Raw genomic sequence first — 16,878 nt, 5'->3', positions numbered from 1 at the left:
AAACGACTCACAACAATGCCTTTCATCCAAGAGTCAAATGGTCCTTCCGACCCCACGAGCCAGCCCATTGCCATCATCGGCATTGGTCTGAGAGCTCCCGGCGATGCTTCTGACCCTGAGAAGTTCTGGCAGATGCTTCTCGATGCCCGCTCTGCGCGCTCCGAGATCCCCAAGGACCGTTACAATGTTGACGGCTTCTACCACCCCGACCCCGAGAGACTGGGCAGTATCCAACCCAGGTAAGTTGACAGTCGTTCCATCAAGCTTCATGGCGCTAACTATTCCGCTCTTCAGACATGCACACTTCCTCAAGCAGGACTTCAAGGTCTTCGATGCCCCCTTCTTCTCGGTCACGCCCAAAGAGGCCAAGGCCATGGACCCCACACATCGCATGCTTTTGGAGGCTACCTATGAAGGCTTCGAGAACGGTAATTTGATACCTCGAACACTATACGGTTTTTCCATCGCGCTAACTTCGTCAAAGCTGGATTGAGACTGGAAGATGTCTCCGGAACACAGACCTCGTGCTACATTGGTACTTTCACGGGTGACTTCCCCAACCTGCAAGCTCGCGATAACGAGGGACCTTCAATCTACCGTAAGTCCAACAAATCTTCCATGGCTTTTGTCTCCAATGCTAATCCCACATTCAGACGCCACCGGTCTTTCCTCCTCGTTGGCATCCAACAGACTGTCATGGTTTTACAACCTGAGAGGACCTTCCATGACGATCGACACGGCATGCTCGTCGAGTTTGACGGCATTCCATCTGGCTTGCCAGAGCATCCGTACCGGAGAGGCAGAGATGGTAAGTCCTGAAATGGCAACATAACTGAAGATGCCATGACTAACAATTCGCAGAGTGTTGTAGCAGGTGCCAACCTCATGTTCGGACCCGACATGTCCATCCTTCTCGGCGCGGCCAAGATTCTTTCCCCCGAGGGCAAGTCCAAGATGTGGGACGCCAACGCCAACGGCTTTTCTCGTGGTGAGGGTTTCGGTGTCACCATTCTGAAGCCCCTCGACGCTGCTCTCCGTGATGGTGACACTGTCCGCGCCGTCGTGCTGGCATCGGCGGCCAACGAGGACGGCAGAACTCCTGGTATCTCTCTGCCTAACAGCGAGGCCCAACAGGAGCTCATCCGCACTGCATACCGCAACGCTGGCGTTGACCCGGCGGAGACCGGCTATGTCGAGGCTCACGGCACCGGTACCCAGGCTGGTGACCCGTTGGAGGCACGCGCCATTCTCAACACCATCGGCAACCAGCCGAGCCGTCAGTCTGAGCTCTACGTCGGCTCAGTGAAGACCAACATTGGTCACTTGGAGGGCGCCGCTGGTGTCGCTGGTGTTATCAAGGCTGCTCTCGCTGTCGAGAGAGGTCTTATCCCTCAAAACCTTTGGTATGTCTTTGAACTTCAAAAGCGCCAGGTATCTTTTCTAACAGTCGCGTCCCAGGTTTGAGGAGCTCAACCCTCAAATTGAGCTTCCCGACAAGGTCAAGATCCCCGCAACACTGACCGTGTGGCCGAGCACTGGTCCTCGCAGAGCCAGCATCAACTCTTTCGGTTTTGGTGGCGCCAACGCACACGTCATTCTCGAAGATGCGGCTTCATACCTCTTCCGCCACGGTCTTCCGGGACGTCACGCCACTGTCTCCCGCCCCCTTCTCCCCAAGTCCACCACATCCGAAGATGGCACTGGCAGCACTGCCAGCGAGACTGAGCCTACTCCCAAGCTCATTGTCCTCTCCTCCAACGACCAGGAGGGTGTCAAGCGCAACGTGGAGCGCCTCCAGTCCTACCTCGAGACAAAGACCACCGTCTCATCCACTTACATGACCGACCTCGCTTACACCATGGCCTCCAAAAGGACCGCGCTGCCTTGGAAGTCCTTTGCCATTGCTTCTGATGTCACCGGTCTTCTCGAGAACCTGGACACAATCCCGGCCGTCGTTCGTTCTTCCGACTCTACTATCCCCAGGGTGGCCTTTGTTTTCACTGGTCAGGGAGCGCAGTACTTCCAGATGGGCAAGGGTCTTTCCGCCTACAAGGTGTTCCGGGACAGCATGCTTCGCTCCGAGGCATCATTGAAGGCCCTCGGCTGCACGTGGAACCTGACTGAGGAGCTGAACCGCCCCGAGAAGGAGTGCAACCTTCGTCGCACCGACTACAGCCAGCCGGCTTGCACTGCCCTTCAGGTTGCTCTCGTCGACCTCATGAAGTCTTGGGGCGTTCAGCCCGTTGCCGTCGTTGGTCACTCCAGTGGTGAGATTGCTGCCGCGTACTGCGCCGGCTTTATCGACCACGACGCTGCTGTCAAGATTGCTTGGTTGAGAGGCCAGGTTTCTCAGACCGTTTCTCAGACGGGTGGCATGTTGGCTGTTTCTGCCAGCGCTGAGAGCGTTGCCGAGCACCTGCAGTCCCTCAAGTCCGGCAAGGCCATCGTGGGATGTCTCAACAGCCCCAAGTCCTGCACTGTCTCTGGTGACGGCGCTGCTATTGAGGAGCTTCAGGAGGTTCTCAAGGAGGCTCAGATCCCATGCACTCGCCTGTCCATCGATGTTGCCTACCACTCTTTCCACATGGAGGCGGCAAGGGAAGCCTACGAGTCTGCTCTCGCTGGAGTTCCTCACGGCTCCTCTGACATCCCTCTGTTCTCTTCCGTGACTGGCAAGCTGGTTGAGCCTGAGCAGATGAAGCCCTCTTACTGGGTTGACAACCTCGTCTCACCGGTGAACTTCGTCGGTGCAGTCCGCTCTCTGTTGCACAACACCCAGGGCAAGACCAAGTCGCACGATCGCAGCGCTTTTGCCAGCATGTTCGTCGAACTGGGTCCTCACTCTGCCCTGAGAAGCTACCTCCTTGACACCTTCGCCACCGAGGACCGTTTCTCCGACCTCTCCTACACCAACGTCCTCAGACGTAAGTTCGACGGCGTTCAGACGGCCCTGGAAGCCGCTGGTCAGCTTTGGGCTAAGGGTTCCGTAATTGACATCAACCGCGTCAACGAGATCAGCGACAGCCCTAGCATGCTGGTTGACCTGCCTCCCTATGCCTGGAACCACACCCGCGCTTTCTGGGATGAGTCTTACCTCAGCCGCGAGTACAGACTCAGAGAGAAGCCTCGCACCGATCTCCTCGGTTACCGCATCCCCGGTACGCCCGATCCCACTTGGCGCAACTTCCTCCGTTGCAATGAGAACCCTTGGATCCGCGAGCACAAGGTCCAGGGCGATATTCTCTACCCCGGTGCCGGTATCGTTGTCATGGCTATCGAGGCCGCTCGTCAGCTTGCCGAGGAGCACGCTGAGGAGGAAGTATTCGGCTACGAGCTGCGTGACGTCTCCATCGACACCGCTCTCAGAGTGCCCGATACTGAGAAGGGCATTGAGGTTATGATCCAGCTGCACCCTCGCCGTACTGGCACCAAGGCCGGTCCTTCTGCTACCCTGAACGAGTTCGCCGTCTCTTCCTGGTCTGAGGAGATCAAGGAGTGGACTGTTCACGCTCGCGGTCTGGTTTCTGTCACCTACAAGTCTGCGCTCTCCCCTGCCATGCAGCGCGAGCTGGCTCTTGAGAACGAGCGCTATGCCAAGTCTTTTGCCGACGCCAAGGAGATTTGCCAGAAGCCTGCTCGCAGCTTCCTCTACGACACCGTCGAGACTATCGGCATGCAGTACGGTCCGACCTTCCGCAACATGACGGAGCTGTTTGCCGGCCCGAGCTCTAGTTACGGTGTCATCAGCGTTCCCGACACCAAGGCTGTCATGCCCAAGGGCTTCGAGTACCCTTCTGTCGTCCACCCCGCCACTCTTGACTCTGTCCTTCACTTGCTGTTCCCTTCCATCAGTGGCGAGGACCAGTCTCTCAGCGAGGCCGTCGTTCCTTTCTCCTTCGACCGCATCTTCGTTTCCGCCAAGCTGTCCTCGGTTCCTGGAACCAAGCTTCACGGATGCTCCACCGCTCAGAAGACTAGCTACACCACCTGGAAGTCGTCTATCACTATCTCCGAGGATCTCTCCGAGCCCATGATCATCATGGACGGCGTTTCTTTGGCTTCTGTTGGTGAGGGAGAGGCCTCGCAGGCTCAAGAGACTCGCGCTTCCTGCTTCGGTCAATACTGGCATGAGGACGCCGACCTCCTTGAGCCGTCTCAGATCAAGGAGCTCGTCTACAAGCGCACCCTCAAGAGCAAGGACGACGACTCTGTTCTCGACAAGCTTGAGTACGTCTGCCTGGTCTACATCTACCGCTGCCTCGCTTGGCTCGAGAGCGAGGAGGGCAAGGCCCATGTTCCCCAAGACGGCTTCTGGGCGCTTTACGTCCAGTGGATGCACGACACCATCAAGCAGTTCCCTCCTCTCCCCGCCAGCGAGGCTGAGATTGAAGCCGAGATGGACGCCTGCCGCAAGAGAATCGTTCTCTCAGACAGCGGAGACATCACTGTCCAGATGGTAGACCGCATTGGCCAGAACTTGGGCCGCATCTTCTCTCACGAGGTCGAGCCTTTGCAGGTCATGACCGAGGGCGATCTCCTGTACACCTTCTACCGCGGTGCCTTTGGTACTAGCTTCAACACCAACGTTGCCGAGTACGTTGGACTTGTCGCTGACAAGAGCCCCGGAGTCAAGATCCTGGAAATTGGTGCCGGTACCGGTGGTACCACTTACCACGTTCTCGAGCGCCTGCGCAACGCCGATGGCTCCTCCAAGGCCTCGAAGTACACTTTCACCGATATCTCTCCCGGTTTCCTGGCCAAGGCTGCCGACCGCTTCAATACCGATGCTTCCATCATGGAGTTCACCACCCTCAACATTGAGAACGAGCCCACTGAGCAGGGATTCACCCCTGAGAGCTACGATCTCATCGTTTGCGCCAACGTCCTTCACGCCACCAAGAGCATCCAGGAGACCCTGGCTCACTGCAAGTCTCTTCTGAAGCCTGGAGGTCGTCTGGTTCTCTCCGAGGTCACTATCAAGCGCATCTTCAGTGGTTTCATCATGGGTCCCCTTCCTGGTTGGTGGCTTGGTGAGGATGACGGTCGCACTGGTGGTCCCCTTCTGGACGTTGAGGAGTGGCAGACTGCCCTGACTCTTGCTGGCTTCTCCGGTGTCGATGTTGACATCCGTGGTGATCGGGAAGCCTCCAAGGAGCCCGTCTCGCTCATCATTTCGACCAAGCCTGCCAAGGAGACCCCCGGTCCTTCTGGCTTCGTTGTTGTCAGCACTGGTACCGAAGCCTCTGACAAGCTCGCCCAATCCATCCAGAAGCAGTTCTCTGCAGCTGGCCAGACGATCTCGATCGCACAGTGGAACGAGGTTTCCGAGGCCCAGGTTGCTGACAAGTACTGCCTCAGCTTGGCAGAGTGGGAGAACCCGGTCCTGGCTACTCTCACCGATGAGAACTGGGAAAAGCTGCGCCAGGTCATCCTCGGCTCCGCTGGCACCCTTTGGATCACTGGTGGTTCCGCCATGGATTGCCCGGATCCGATGAAGTCTCTGATGGTTGGTCTCGCGAGAGCCATTCGCAACGAGGACGCCGGTGTCCGTCTCGCCACCCTCGACATTGAGACTTCCGACAAGGTCAACTTCGAGGAGGCTGCCAAGAACGTCCTAAAGGTGGCCTTGGGCCACGCTCATGGTGATGGCTTTGATGGCGAGTATGCTGCTCGCGATAGCACCGTCTACGTCCCCCGCGTCGAAAGAACCCTCAATGTTGATGGTTCCCTCCGCAAGTATGAGGCTAAGGGCCAGCCCGAGCTTGTCTCCTTCAAGGGCTGCGGACGTCCCCTCAAGCTCACCATCAAGACTCCTGGTCTGCTCGACACCTTCCGCTGGGAGGAGGACGAGACCTACTACCAGCCTATGCCTGAAGACTGGATCGAGATTGAGGTCAAGGCCGTCGGCCTCAACTTCAAGGACGTCCTTGTCGCCCTTGGTAACCTGGCTGAGAACAAGCTTGGTGTTGATGCCTCTGGTGTTGTCACCCGTGTTGGCTCTGCTGTTACCGACTTCAAGCCTGGTGACCGTGTCATGACGGCTTCTTGCGACACTTTCGCCACCTTCGTCCGTTTCCCTGGCAAGGGTGCCATTCCTGTTCCCGAGCACATGAGCTTCGAGGAGGCTGCTTCCATGCCTCTCATCTTCCTCACCGCCTACTACTCTCTGGTCACTGCCGGCGCCCTGTGCAAGGGCGAGAAGATTCTCATTCATGCCGCCGCTGGAGGTGTCGGCCAAGCCGCGATCATGATCGCCCAGCAGAAGGGAGCCGAAATCTTTGCTACCGTTGGTCCTGAGGAGAAGAAGCAGCTCATCATGGAGCAGTATGGTATCCCGGAGGACCACATCTTCAGCAGTCGTGATACTAGCTTCGCTAAGGCGATCATGCGTGCGACTGACAACAAGGGTGTGGATGTCGTTCTCAACTCCCTTGCTGGCGAGGCCCTTCGCCTGTCATGGCACTGCCTGGCCAAGTTTGGTCGCTTCCTGGAAATCGGTAAGGCCGATCTCTTTGCCAACACCGGTCTGGATATGAAGCCCTTCCTCGACAACAAGAGCTACATCGGTGTCAACCTTCTCGACTTCGAGAACAACCCCACCCCTCGCGCCGTTGCTCTCTGGGAGGATACCGCCAAGCTCATCCACAACGGCTCCGTCAAGCCCATCTCTCCCATCCAGCTCTTCACCATGGCCGAGGTCGAGAAGTCTTTCCGTCACATGCAGGCGGGTAAGCACATGGGCAAGGTCGTCGTACGTGTCGACGATGCGGACATGGTTCCTGCTGTCCCTCGCACGCCTACTGTAGGTATCCACGCCGATGCTACCTACGTCGTCGCTGGCGTTGGTGGTATCTGCAAGGAGATTGGTCGCTGGCTGGCTGAGAAGGGCGCGAAGCACCTGGTTCTGCTGTCTCGTTCCGCCGCCAGCGGCGAGGAGAACAAGGCATTCGCCGCCGAGCTCCAGAACACCTACGAGGCCAACACTTATGCCTACGACTGCGATGTCGGTAACAAGGCGGCTTTGCAGGAGGTCTTGGACGACCTCAAGTCCAAGAACGTCCCTGAGATCAAGGGATGCGTCACCGGTGCCATGGTTCTGCGGGTAAGTCAACTCTCATTCAGACCAACATGGATTCTGTGCTAACATGACATTACAGGATACTCTCTTTGACAAGATGACCGCGGATCACGTCAGAACTACCGTCGGTCCCAAGGTTCACGGCACCTGGAACCTCCACGAGCTCCTCCCTCGTGAGCTCGACTTCTTCGTCATGCTCAGCTCGCTTGCAGGTGTCATGGGTCACCGCGGACAGGGCAACTACGGCTGCGGTAACATCTTCCAAGACTACTTCGCATCCTACCGCCGCAGCCTGGGTCTCCGCGCCATGACCATCGACATCGGCTACCTCCTCAGTGTCGGTTTCGTCGCCGAGCACGATGAGTACGTCGACCACGTCAAGGCCATGGGTCTCAAGGTCATGCACAAGAGCGACCTCCACGGCCTCATGGCCACCGCTCTCGAGGGCACCGACGCCCACCCGCCCCAGGTCATGTGCGGTCTCCCCTTCAACGAGCACGACGACGCGTGGTACTGGATCCAGGACCAGCGCTTCGCCGGCCTCCGCAAGATGGCTTCCGGTTCTGGCGCCGGCGGCTCTGCCACTGTCTCCCTGCGTGACGAACTTGTTCGCTGTGGAAAGGTCGATGATGAGGCTGTCCACCTCATTACTTCTGCGCTGGTGCAGCGTCTGGCCAAGTTGATGATGATGCCCGAGGATGACGTTGACGCCGGCAAGCCGCTTAGCGCCTACGGTGTCGACAGTTTGGTGGCTGTTGAAGTGCGCAACTGGATTGCCAAGGAGGTGGCAGTCGAGGTCAGTGTGTTTGATATCATGGCGAACATTCCCATGAGACAGCTTGCCGCGGATTTGGCTGGCAAGAGCAAGCTTCTGGTTCAGGAGTCTTCGTAAATGTTTTCATAATGCATGGAACAGGAGTTGGGGACTTGCTTGTTATGGTTTTGCTAGCGCTTTTTCTTTTCTGAGTATTTTCTATTTAGTGTTTCGCATCTTGTCAAACTTCCTGCCGTAAACTCGGGTTTTCTATCTTAGTAAATGAACTTCAACGAACATCTTAAAAGAGAACACAGTCTTAACTTAAGTCGCATGGATCATCTTGCTGGCGGAACAAAATGAATGTCCCGAAGCCGTGACATCACCCTGTGACTGGAATGTGATTCTCGTCGGACGATTCCGACATCTCTACAAACATCATGACATTCGTTGTCTTGCTCTTCGTGTCTCCCACGTCCCGAGAGATTCTCACCCCCCAGAATTACAGGGACAGGGGGCACTACCGCGCATAATCTGTCAAAATCTCTCCACTTTCCAGGGTCCAGATGGAGCAGTTCGCAGCAATTCTCATGACTCGCAAGTCCCTGTCAAGGGGGCCCTGCCAGTTCAGTAACACTGCAACTTGAAGCCAACGCCTTTCAGTTGTCCACGTGCTCGACTCCCGATAATGATCAAAGATAGCAGTTTCTAGTGTTTCCCATTGATCCCGAGCGAGATTCGTTCATAATCCCACCGGCACCCTGCCTGTTTTGGGGTCTTCGTAAACTACAAGCCTTTAAAGTGCCCGAGAGCACCGACTGTCCGCAACGTTCCAGTCCTCCCAGCCCCTTGAGCTCACATCTTTCGATCTACCGTTACATCTGCTGCACCGTGAGATCATGGCGACCACATCTGACGTACCGGCTTCCAAGCCGAAGGAGATGAAGGTTCTCTCCCTGGGAATGACACGCACAGGTACCATCCAGAAGCCCCTCCCCGCGTAACATCCAACTTTACTTACATGCATTCCAGGTTCGGCCTCGATCACGCAAGCGCTCACAATCCTCGGCTACGACGGCGTCCACCACGGTATCCAGGCCATCTCCTGCGCCCGCGAGTGGACTCTCTTCTCCGCGGCGTGCGACTCGACCTTTCCCACCCTGCCGACTTACACCGGCGCGCCCTTCCCGCGGGAGAACTGGGAGTCGCTCTTTGGCAACTACGAAGCCGTCACGGACATGGGATCCTTCTTCGCGGTCCAGCTCGTCGAGGCGTACCCGGATGCCAAGGTCATCCTCGTGGAGCGCGACGTCGACAGCTGGTTCCAGAGCATGGACGAGGCCATCTTCAGCACGACGTGGGGCTGGCGCGCGGACCTCATCATCGACTACCTCGGCCCGCGATGGGGCCTGGCGGGTGGCCAGACGCTGCGGAAGATCATGCTGGGGTTCTACGGGGTCCGTAACGTCCAGCAGATGAGGGAGGTCGCCAAGGAGAGGTACAAGAAGCACTACGCCGAGGTCAGGGCCGCGGTGCCCAAGGAGAGGTTGCTGGAGTACAGCCTTAAGGACGGGTGGAAGCCGCTCTGTGACTTCCTCGGCAAGGATGTGCCCGAGGGAGTGGAGTTCCCCGTGGCGAATAGGAGAAAGGAACATATCGATCGTGTGAGGACGAAGCAGAACAGGTTCTTCAAGGTGGCTATGTTTGTTGGCCTGCGCAAGGCTATGCCGTGGGTTTTTGGAATTGGTGCTGTGGCCGCAGCCGTGTATTTGACGAAGCCTAAATGGGCGTTGGACGGGTTTGAGAGTGCCGTGAAGATAATCAAGGCTCAACTGAAGCTTTTGGAGAAGTACTGAGTTTCTTTTGTAGTATCAACCTTATCATTGTATGTAATCTCTGTATAACAACTCTTTATCAAGTTTCTAATACCGTATGAGTCTGTAGCAAGAGTTATGCAGTTGCGCCTCTTTTTCTATGGATTAGAACGGCTTAGACCAGAAGACAAGGACAGGAACCCAGAATTACACCGAGTAGAATAGTTCCCATCGGAATACGAACTCAGTTGTGTCTAATTGAGCCTCACAGACACTTTTCTCTTACCAAGTATCTAATCACAAGTGCTCCTGTGAATGGTCTTCTGGTTCAGATCATCCGAAATGATCCTTGAATCGGGCAAGCCTCGGCGCGTGGTCCGCGCTGCCCCGTGCATCGGGAGTTGTCGAGACTACGAAATGTCCAGGGATGAAGCATGAGACTAGAGTTTACGCCGAAACAAGATCAGCCAACGCTATTTGTATCTTCGTTGCAGTTTGTGTTGGCGATGAACGGGTTCCCACATTATACTTCCCGGCTTCCCAGGGTCTCGAGATCCATGGCGACGGTCCGCGTAATCACCCTCCAATTCGGAACTTTCGAAGTCGGGTGAAACCGAGAGCGATGCGAAGTCTGATTGACGCGCGCTTAATATTGTCGAGGCTTGTATGTTTTCTACAGGTTTTGGAGGGTTTGACTAAAAGTGACAGAAAAGCGTACTTGTAATGTCCCGAATCGAGTGTGATAGAGTAGCATTATGAATCGTTAATTATGATGTAATTACCTGAGTGCTACGTACGTACGTATTAGTTGTGAAAGAGCACAACTCCCTACCTTCGCTGATCGTTTCCGCCGTCCATCTCAAACACAAAATTGTCCTGGCCCCTGAGTTCACTCAAGCGGTGTTGACCCTGTGAGCCATAAACCTCATGAGAAACTTCCTGTTGTCCACCGTACTTAGGCCACGCTTCTTGAACTTGTCCCATCTGACCAGGTGTCTCAGTGTTATAAGGAGGGGGTTGAGACTGCGAGGCCTTCCGCTTCTTTGACCTGAGTAAAAAGAAAGCCCCTAATCCAACGATAGCGAGTGCTGCAACTGCTCCAACGGCTATGCCGGCAATGGCTCCAGTGCTGAGGCCAGAAGCTTCACTGTCGGCATCAGACCCATTAGTTGGAGTGCTCGTGGGATTAATGGCATCCCTGGACGTCTGAGGTTTACCGCAGTCGGACCTATCACTGGCGACTTTGACGAGAGTGCTTCGGGTCGTCGGGTTTGCTTGCCATAGAGTGAAGGTTTCCGCATCGTGGTCGACCATCAAGTATGCTGAGGTGAGAAAGTACCGTCCAAGAGTCGCGGGCTGGTCGTAAAGGCCCGTGATGAGCAACTCCTTCACTTTGTCGTCGGTGACTTGGGCTCCGCTTCGGTCGATATCGACAAAGGGGACGATGTACTGATTGTTTGGCACTCTGACTTGCAGCCCAGAACTGAGAGAGAAAGTTATGTCGCCATCAAATCTATCAAAATGTTAGCGCTTGCTCTTTCCAAAAGATGATCAACTTCACCGCATGTCGAAGTACTTACGCAGTCTTTGCATCGAACTTTCGTGCCCCCCAGTGTAAGCCGAACGAGAGACCATCATCCTTAACATTCGTGACATTCTCAAAGGTGTCCACGAGGGAGCTTGGCGCTTCCAAAAGCATATGCCGATGGGGCACGATGCAGCATGGGATGGCGTTGTTTACCGGCATGATGCTCTTGTCGATACCATCTCGAAAGTTGACTTGGACATCGGTAAGGGTAACCTTCATACCCGTCCAACAGCCTGTCGCTTCGCTGTAATCGAGACGTTGCGTGAAGTTCTTCCCGGTGACCTTCTCAGAGTCGTAGCCACCCAAAACGAGGGAGCCATCAATGTTGTTGTTGGTCGTCCACATGCGACCCCAAAAGATTGACCAGACCCTCGAGCCGAGTTTACCAGCCTGCGCCAAAGAGGTGAGATAGGTCGAGTTGGCACCTAAGCCGAGAGCGTGTAGCATTGTGTATCCATTGTCCCATCTCAATTTGGGAATGCCGATTGGTGTTTTGTTTAGGGTCACGGATCCGATGTCGAGGCGGTCAGCCCCACCCACGCCGGTCGAAATGAGCTTTTTCGTTCCGGCCTCGGTGCCGGCAGTGGTTATCTCTTCGGATGCGCCTCCGGCCGCTACGATGTCGGCTGCTTTGGTGAAGGATGTTGACTCGTCTACGTGAAAAAGACTTCCCCTACGGATCTCACAGATCTTGTCGTTCCAGATGATAGAGGAGTCGCAGTTGGGGTTTTCATCGTAGATCCATGTGTTGTTTAGTTCTCTGTTGTGCAAGTAGTCAGCACTTGGTCCTCTCATATAATTACGAACATGGAGTTGTAGAGAAATAGCATGACTCACGCCCACGGAAGCATAACAATGTCTTGAGATGGTGTTCCGATTTTGGCCGGAATGCCTCTCATGAACGACTTTGGAGTATTCGGATCAACCTGAACATCTTGTATGGGTAGAGAAACTGGCTCTACATCGCATGAGGCGAGTGCTAGCGTTGCCCGAAGACCGACAAGAAGCCAGAACATGGTCACCTTGGAAGCATAACCGGTTTTGAGACAACGATTCGTGCAAGTCAGACTCAATTATAATTGACGACTGTATAAAAGACGGAGGAGAAGACTCGAAAACAAAGAAACCACGCGAGTTGTGGAAACTGGGTTGCCTCGCGTCCTTAACCGCCGTTTGCACATACTCGTCAGGCTACATGTAGACCGCCACACCAACACCGGGCGACTGAGACCCATGTCATCCATCAGAACCAACAAACAAATAAGACAAATGCAAGGATTAAGAACACCCGACCTGCATCCACAATTATCGTGAAAACCAATCCGCACGAAGAGAAAGGTGCATGTTGGTGCCGGGACTTTGGTGATGGTGGGGGCACAAGACAGCAGGGGAGCGGCGTTGAAATTGAGTTAGGCTGATCTTTTGTGACACAGTCAAGTCCTTAGCAAATTTATCATGAGAATGCCGCACAAACTGTTAGTCATGAGCTTCTCCAAGCCTCATTATGTGTTGATCCCATCATTGGGTTGCCTAAGCGCCCTTGCATCAAATATTACTCCACCCTCGCCAACGAACCAATTATAGATGCTCAGCTCAGTACACCTCTCGCATTGATTCCGTCAAGCTTTCCTTCATCCCTGCCTTCTGACAGTTCGCCAACTTTGGCCGACTACATTTCTACCGATGTTCCCGTCCGGTTGCTGTCCCGAGATGGACATCTCATCTCCTAGCGGTTCGCCTTCTTTGAGGTGCCATCCATCAGCGCCATGATCCTCCCTCGCCGGTCACCACGCCTCGTCATTGCCATCTTCGCCGTATTCGTGCTGCTGCTTCTCATCTACAACCCGTACTGGCTGGCCGTGTCGCCAAGCGCGCCGAGAGCACCGCAGAAGAACATCCAGTTCAAACCGAGCTCATTCAACTGGACGACCGCCCGCCAATTTCATCCCGTGTCGGACCCTTTCACGCCTCTCCCGACAGGCAAGCCGCTCAAGCTCCCCCGCATCCAGCACGATTACGGCGTCACGAACCCGCACCCCGAGGCGCCTAAGCGTCAGAAAGTCGTCCGAGACGTCTTCAAGAAGAGCTACGACAGCTATAAGCGTTATGCATGGATGCGGGACGAGCTGACCCCCGTGAGCGCGGGGGGGAAAGATACCTTTGGAGGATGGGCAGCATCTTTGGTTGACTCGTTGGACACGCTCTGGATCATGGGATTCCACACAGAGTTCTACGCCGCGGCCGAGGTGGCCGCCCAGATGGACTGGGCCAAGACCTCTGAGAAGAGTGCCAACATGTTTGAGACCACGATCAGACATTTGGGCGGTCTTCTTAGTGCATATGACCTCAGCGGCGAGGTCGCCCTTCTGGAGAAGGCAAAAGAGCTTGGAGATATGTTGTATATGGGATTTGATACGCCCAACCGCATCCCAGGCTTCTGGCTCAATTTCGATGACGCCAAGAATGGGGTTCAGTATGCCGGGACTCACGACCCTTCGGCCTCTCCCTCTTCCCTTTCTCTTGAATTCACCCATCTCGCGCAACTGACCGGCGACATGAAGTACTACGATGCCGTCAACCGTATCAGTCGGTTTCTTGAACGCACGCAATTTCAGTCCAAGCTCCCAGGAATGTGGCCGAAGATGATTGACTTTCGCGGTGAGCGGGTTGATACCGATAACGGCTTCACTCTAGGAGCCCTCGCGGACTCCCTGTACGAATACTTACCGAAGATGTACGCTCTTCTCGGCGGTCTGGATAAGTCCTACGAGAAGATGTACGTCGGTGCGATGGCCATCGTGGAGCAACACATTCTTTTCCGGCCAATGTTGCCCGAGAACGACAACGCAAACATCCTATTTGCGGGCGACGTCTACGTCCACCAGGATAAGATTGACCACGTCGCGGAAGGGCAGCATTTGTCATGTTTCGCCGGTGGAATGCTGGGCTTGGGTGGGAAACTCTTCTCGATCGACGAACATGTGGACCTCGGCGACCGGGTTGCTCGCGGCTGCGCGTGGGCTTACGATGCGATGCCGGCGGGCGTGATGCCGGAGATCTTCGATCTTATTGGGTGCTTCTCGGTGAAAGACAAGTGCCCATGGGAAGAGAGAAAGTGGGAGCAAGAGGGCGACAAAAAGCTGAAGAAAGGCTTCAAGAACGCCCGCGACCCCAAGTACATCCTCCGCCCCGAGGCTATCGAGAGCGTGTTCCTACTATACCGAATGACTGGGAAGCAAGATCTGCAAGATATTGCATGGCGGATGTTCCAGTCGATCTTGAAGGCGACTGAGACTGAGTTCGCCAACTCGGCGATCGCTGACGTGACGGTACCTCCCGATCAGACCCAGAAGATAGACTCTATGGAGGTACGTTACAGCCATTCATACCCCTTACCTACTGCATAAAGTCGTTGAAAGTTGCTAACAAACGATTTACCGCAGAGTTTCTGGTTCTCTGAAACGTTGAAGTACTTTTATCTCATATTTTCGCCTCCTGAGCTCATCAGTTTGGATGATTTTGTCTTCAACACTGAGGCTCACCCCTTTAGACTACCAAAGTGATGTTCACTTCGGCATATCATACTTTAAAGAAGGTTTATTCATTGGTCAAGGTGGTGAAGGTGAACGAAAGGTATCAGGCGTTCAGGTTCTGGCAGGCTGGATAATTCATGAGTCTCATGTCATAGATAATGGAAGACATTTCTGTTTGCACGAGTGCAATGCCAGCAGCTGTTACAAAGTCGTTGATTCTATGCAGTAAAAAGACTTACATGTCGCGTTGGCAGACTTGATGACTGCAGCTTATGTGTGTTAGCTTTGCGACTGCCATGATATCGAATGTCCAAGAGAACACAACTGAACGATCAGGTCAACCAGAGCGGGCGCACTTCCTGCAACCTGCTGACATCCGGTCTTGACCAAGACATTGCCGATGTCCGTGTCAGGAAAGTGCCTCTATCATGGCGCTTACTTATCTCAGTAATCAGTTCATCACTCCAGTCGCCATATCACACATATCCACACACCACGCGGCTCAAGCCATCTATCCAGGAACCACAAGATAGAAGCTTAAAGAGGACCTGCTACTTTCGACAGAATTCCCGATGCACCAAGCCTGGAGGCAAGCCTAGACATTACGAAGAAGACGGATACGCGGCAATAAGGTCTTGTCAGAACATTAAGCCTCTGAGAAGCCTTGGCATCGTTGAGCTTGGCGGTCTAGGCAATGGAGTTGCCTGCGGGGAGCCGAGGGTTCTACATATCGCCAAGAGGGCAATCAGAAACGAGGACCACTATCTCATGCAACTCGTACCGCGCGCCGAGGAACTAATTTGCTTGAACCGTACCAAAGAAGGAAGGTCCTCAAGCCCATGGAGCCCAAGTGGTGGGAAAATGAACATCGTGAACTGCTGTCGCTTTTCGTTGGCGATGCTCTTTGGTGATGTGTTGAATGTTAAGCCGAAAATTGAGGTGAGGTACCGTGGGAAGAGACATTGACTGAGGCATCTCACAGCTTCGATCAAATGAAATCGATTGCGAACGAGCTCCGGCTAAGTCTTCCATGCTAGACTCGCTTACAGTTTCTAGCTTCCTATTCTGGTTAAACTTCTCTAAATGTCGATGTAACGCTGCTACCATATCGCTCCGCAAATGCAACCCGAGCTATCCTCATTTTCAACGACAACCCATATACTTGATGTCCTCTATCACTCGAACCACTTCGCGAGGTGTAAAGCCCAACTCTTGAACAGCGTGAGGATCCCCTCCCGAGGCTCACAAAAATAAGCGCAATACAGCATTGGCAATAGGAAAAGACGTTTCATTCTTATTTACCTCCTTCCAGACTTGAGCTAGTCTCCGGCTTGTGTACTTGGCATGTTCTTGGCAACTCTTGTTTGGCAACGTCTCATTGGAAGCTGATTCTCTGCGTCAAATCTGGGCATCATTGACATCCAACTTCGGTTACACGTCTTGGTAAAACCCCATTGGTTCATCGCAGGGTGCCCCGACTGCCGATTCATGATATACCCCTGATCTCCGCGGGCTGAACTGGGCGAAGAAGTCAATTCGACTCAGATGGGAGGCTCCGGCTGAAGCCCCAACTACTACAATTCAAGGCCCCCAAATCATGGAGATATGGTGGAATCACAATGCTCTGGAGTCTGACGAAGGCTGGCTTTCTTTTTCGAGAAGAACGATGCGCCAGCCAAGCCCCCGTGGGAACGCCGACCGGGACGGGCGTCGTCGTGAATCCACCCGTAAATAATAAAGAATCCGGCCACGGCGCCCAACGGCTCTAAAATAAACAACTCCATGGTGTTACAATAGCTTCGGTACCGACTCGGAAGTCATTCCGTGCGGGGCTGTGATCGGCACTTCTCGTTCTGGCACCTACGCGGTCGAGATCCTGTCGTCCCTATCCGCGTTGAGCTTAACAACTATCCGTGTTGATATTGGCTACCTTGGCAGGCCAGGCCTGTTCTAACTACCTTCCACGATGCCACCCCAATGCCGTCTAGGCATGCTGGGCGCGATTGCATCTTCCTTTTTCTGCTTAGTTCAGGTATCAGGGAGATTCGGTAGGCACCTTCAACATCGGACTTTGCGGAAGAGTTGTCAATATAGACTACGAACGAGACATA

The 16,878-nt window shown here is 54.5% G+C and overlaps 4 protein-coding genes across 4 annotated transcripts; 3 read left to right on the top strand and 1 right to left on the bottom strand.

The window, feature by feature from the left end:
• Positions 1-15: 15 nt before the first annotated feature.
• Positions 16-7,970, top strand: CkaCkLH20_04708 (uncharacterized protein; the record flags this gene model as incomplete). The annotated part of the gene is made up of 7 exons (XM_038887427.1): positions 16-239; positions 295-428; positions 485-598; positions 654-808; positions 862-1,403; positions 1,459-7,102; positions 7,158-7,970. The coding sequence occupies 7 exons, from the start codon at positions 16-18 to the stop codon at positions 7,968-7,970; spliced, it is 7,626 nt and encodes a 2,541-aa protein (XP_038747034.1).
• Positions 7,971-8,731: 761 nt separating this feature from the next.
• CkaCkLH20_04707 (nad dependent epimerase) lies at positions 8,732-9,688 on the top strand (the record flags this gene model as incomplete). Its single annotated transcript, XM_038887426.1, has 2 exons — positions 8,732-8,807; positions 8,865-9,688. The coding sequence occupies 2 exons, from the start codon at positions 8,732-8,734 to the stop codon at positions 9,686-9,688; spliced, it is 900 nt and encodes a 299-aa protein (XP_038747033.1).
• Positions 9,689-10,474: 786 nt separating this feature from the next.
• Positions 10,475-12,133, bottom strand: CkaCkLH20_04706 (uncharacterized protein; the record flags this gene model as incomplete). The annotated part of the gene is made up of 3 exons (XM_038887425.1): positions 10,475-11,159; positions 11,227-11,994; positions 12,072-12,133. 3 exons carry the CDS (start codon positions 12,131-12,133, stop codon positions 10,475-10,477), a joined length of 1,515 nt encoding a protein of 504 aa, XP_038747032.1.
• Positions 12,134-13,000: 867 nt separating this feature from the next.
• CkaCkLH20_04705 (glycosyl hydrolase family 47) lies at positions 13,001-14,797 on the top strand (the record flags this gene model as incomplete). Its single annotated transcript, XM_038887424.1, has 2 exons — positions 13,001-14,602; positions 14,678-14,797. The coding sequence occupies 2 exons, from the start codon at positions 13,001-13,003 to the stop codon at positions 14,795-14,797; spliced, it is 1,722 nt and encodes a 573-aa protein (XP_038747031.1).
• Positions 14,798-16,878: the final 2,081 nt, after the last annotated feature.

This window comes from Colletotrichum karsti (assembly GCF_011947395.1).
Source record: "Colletotrichum karsti strain CkLH20 chromosome Unknown Scaffold13, whole genome shotgun sequence".
NCBI lineage: Eukaryota > Fungi > Ascomycota > Sordariomycetes > Glomerellales > Glomerellaceae > Colletotrichum > Colletotrichum karsti.
Note: the sequence above shows the minus strand (reverse complement) of the source record. Positions and strands in the feature narration are given on the sequence as shown.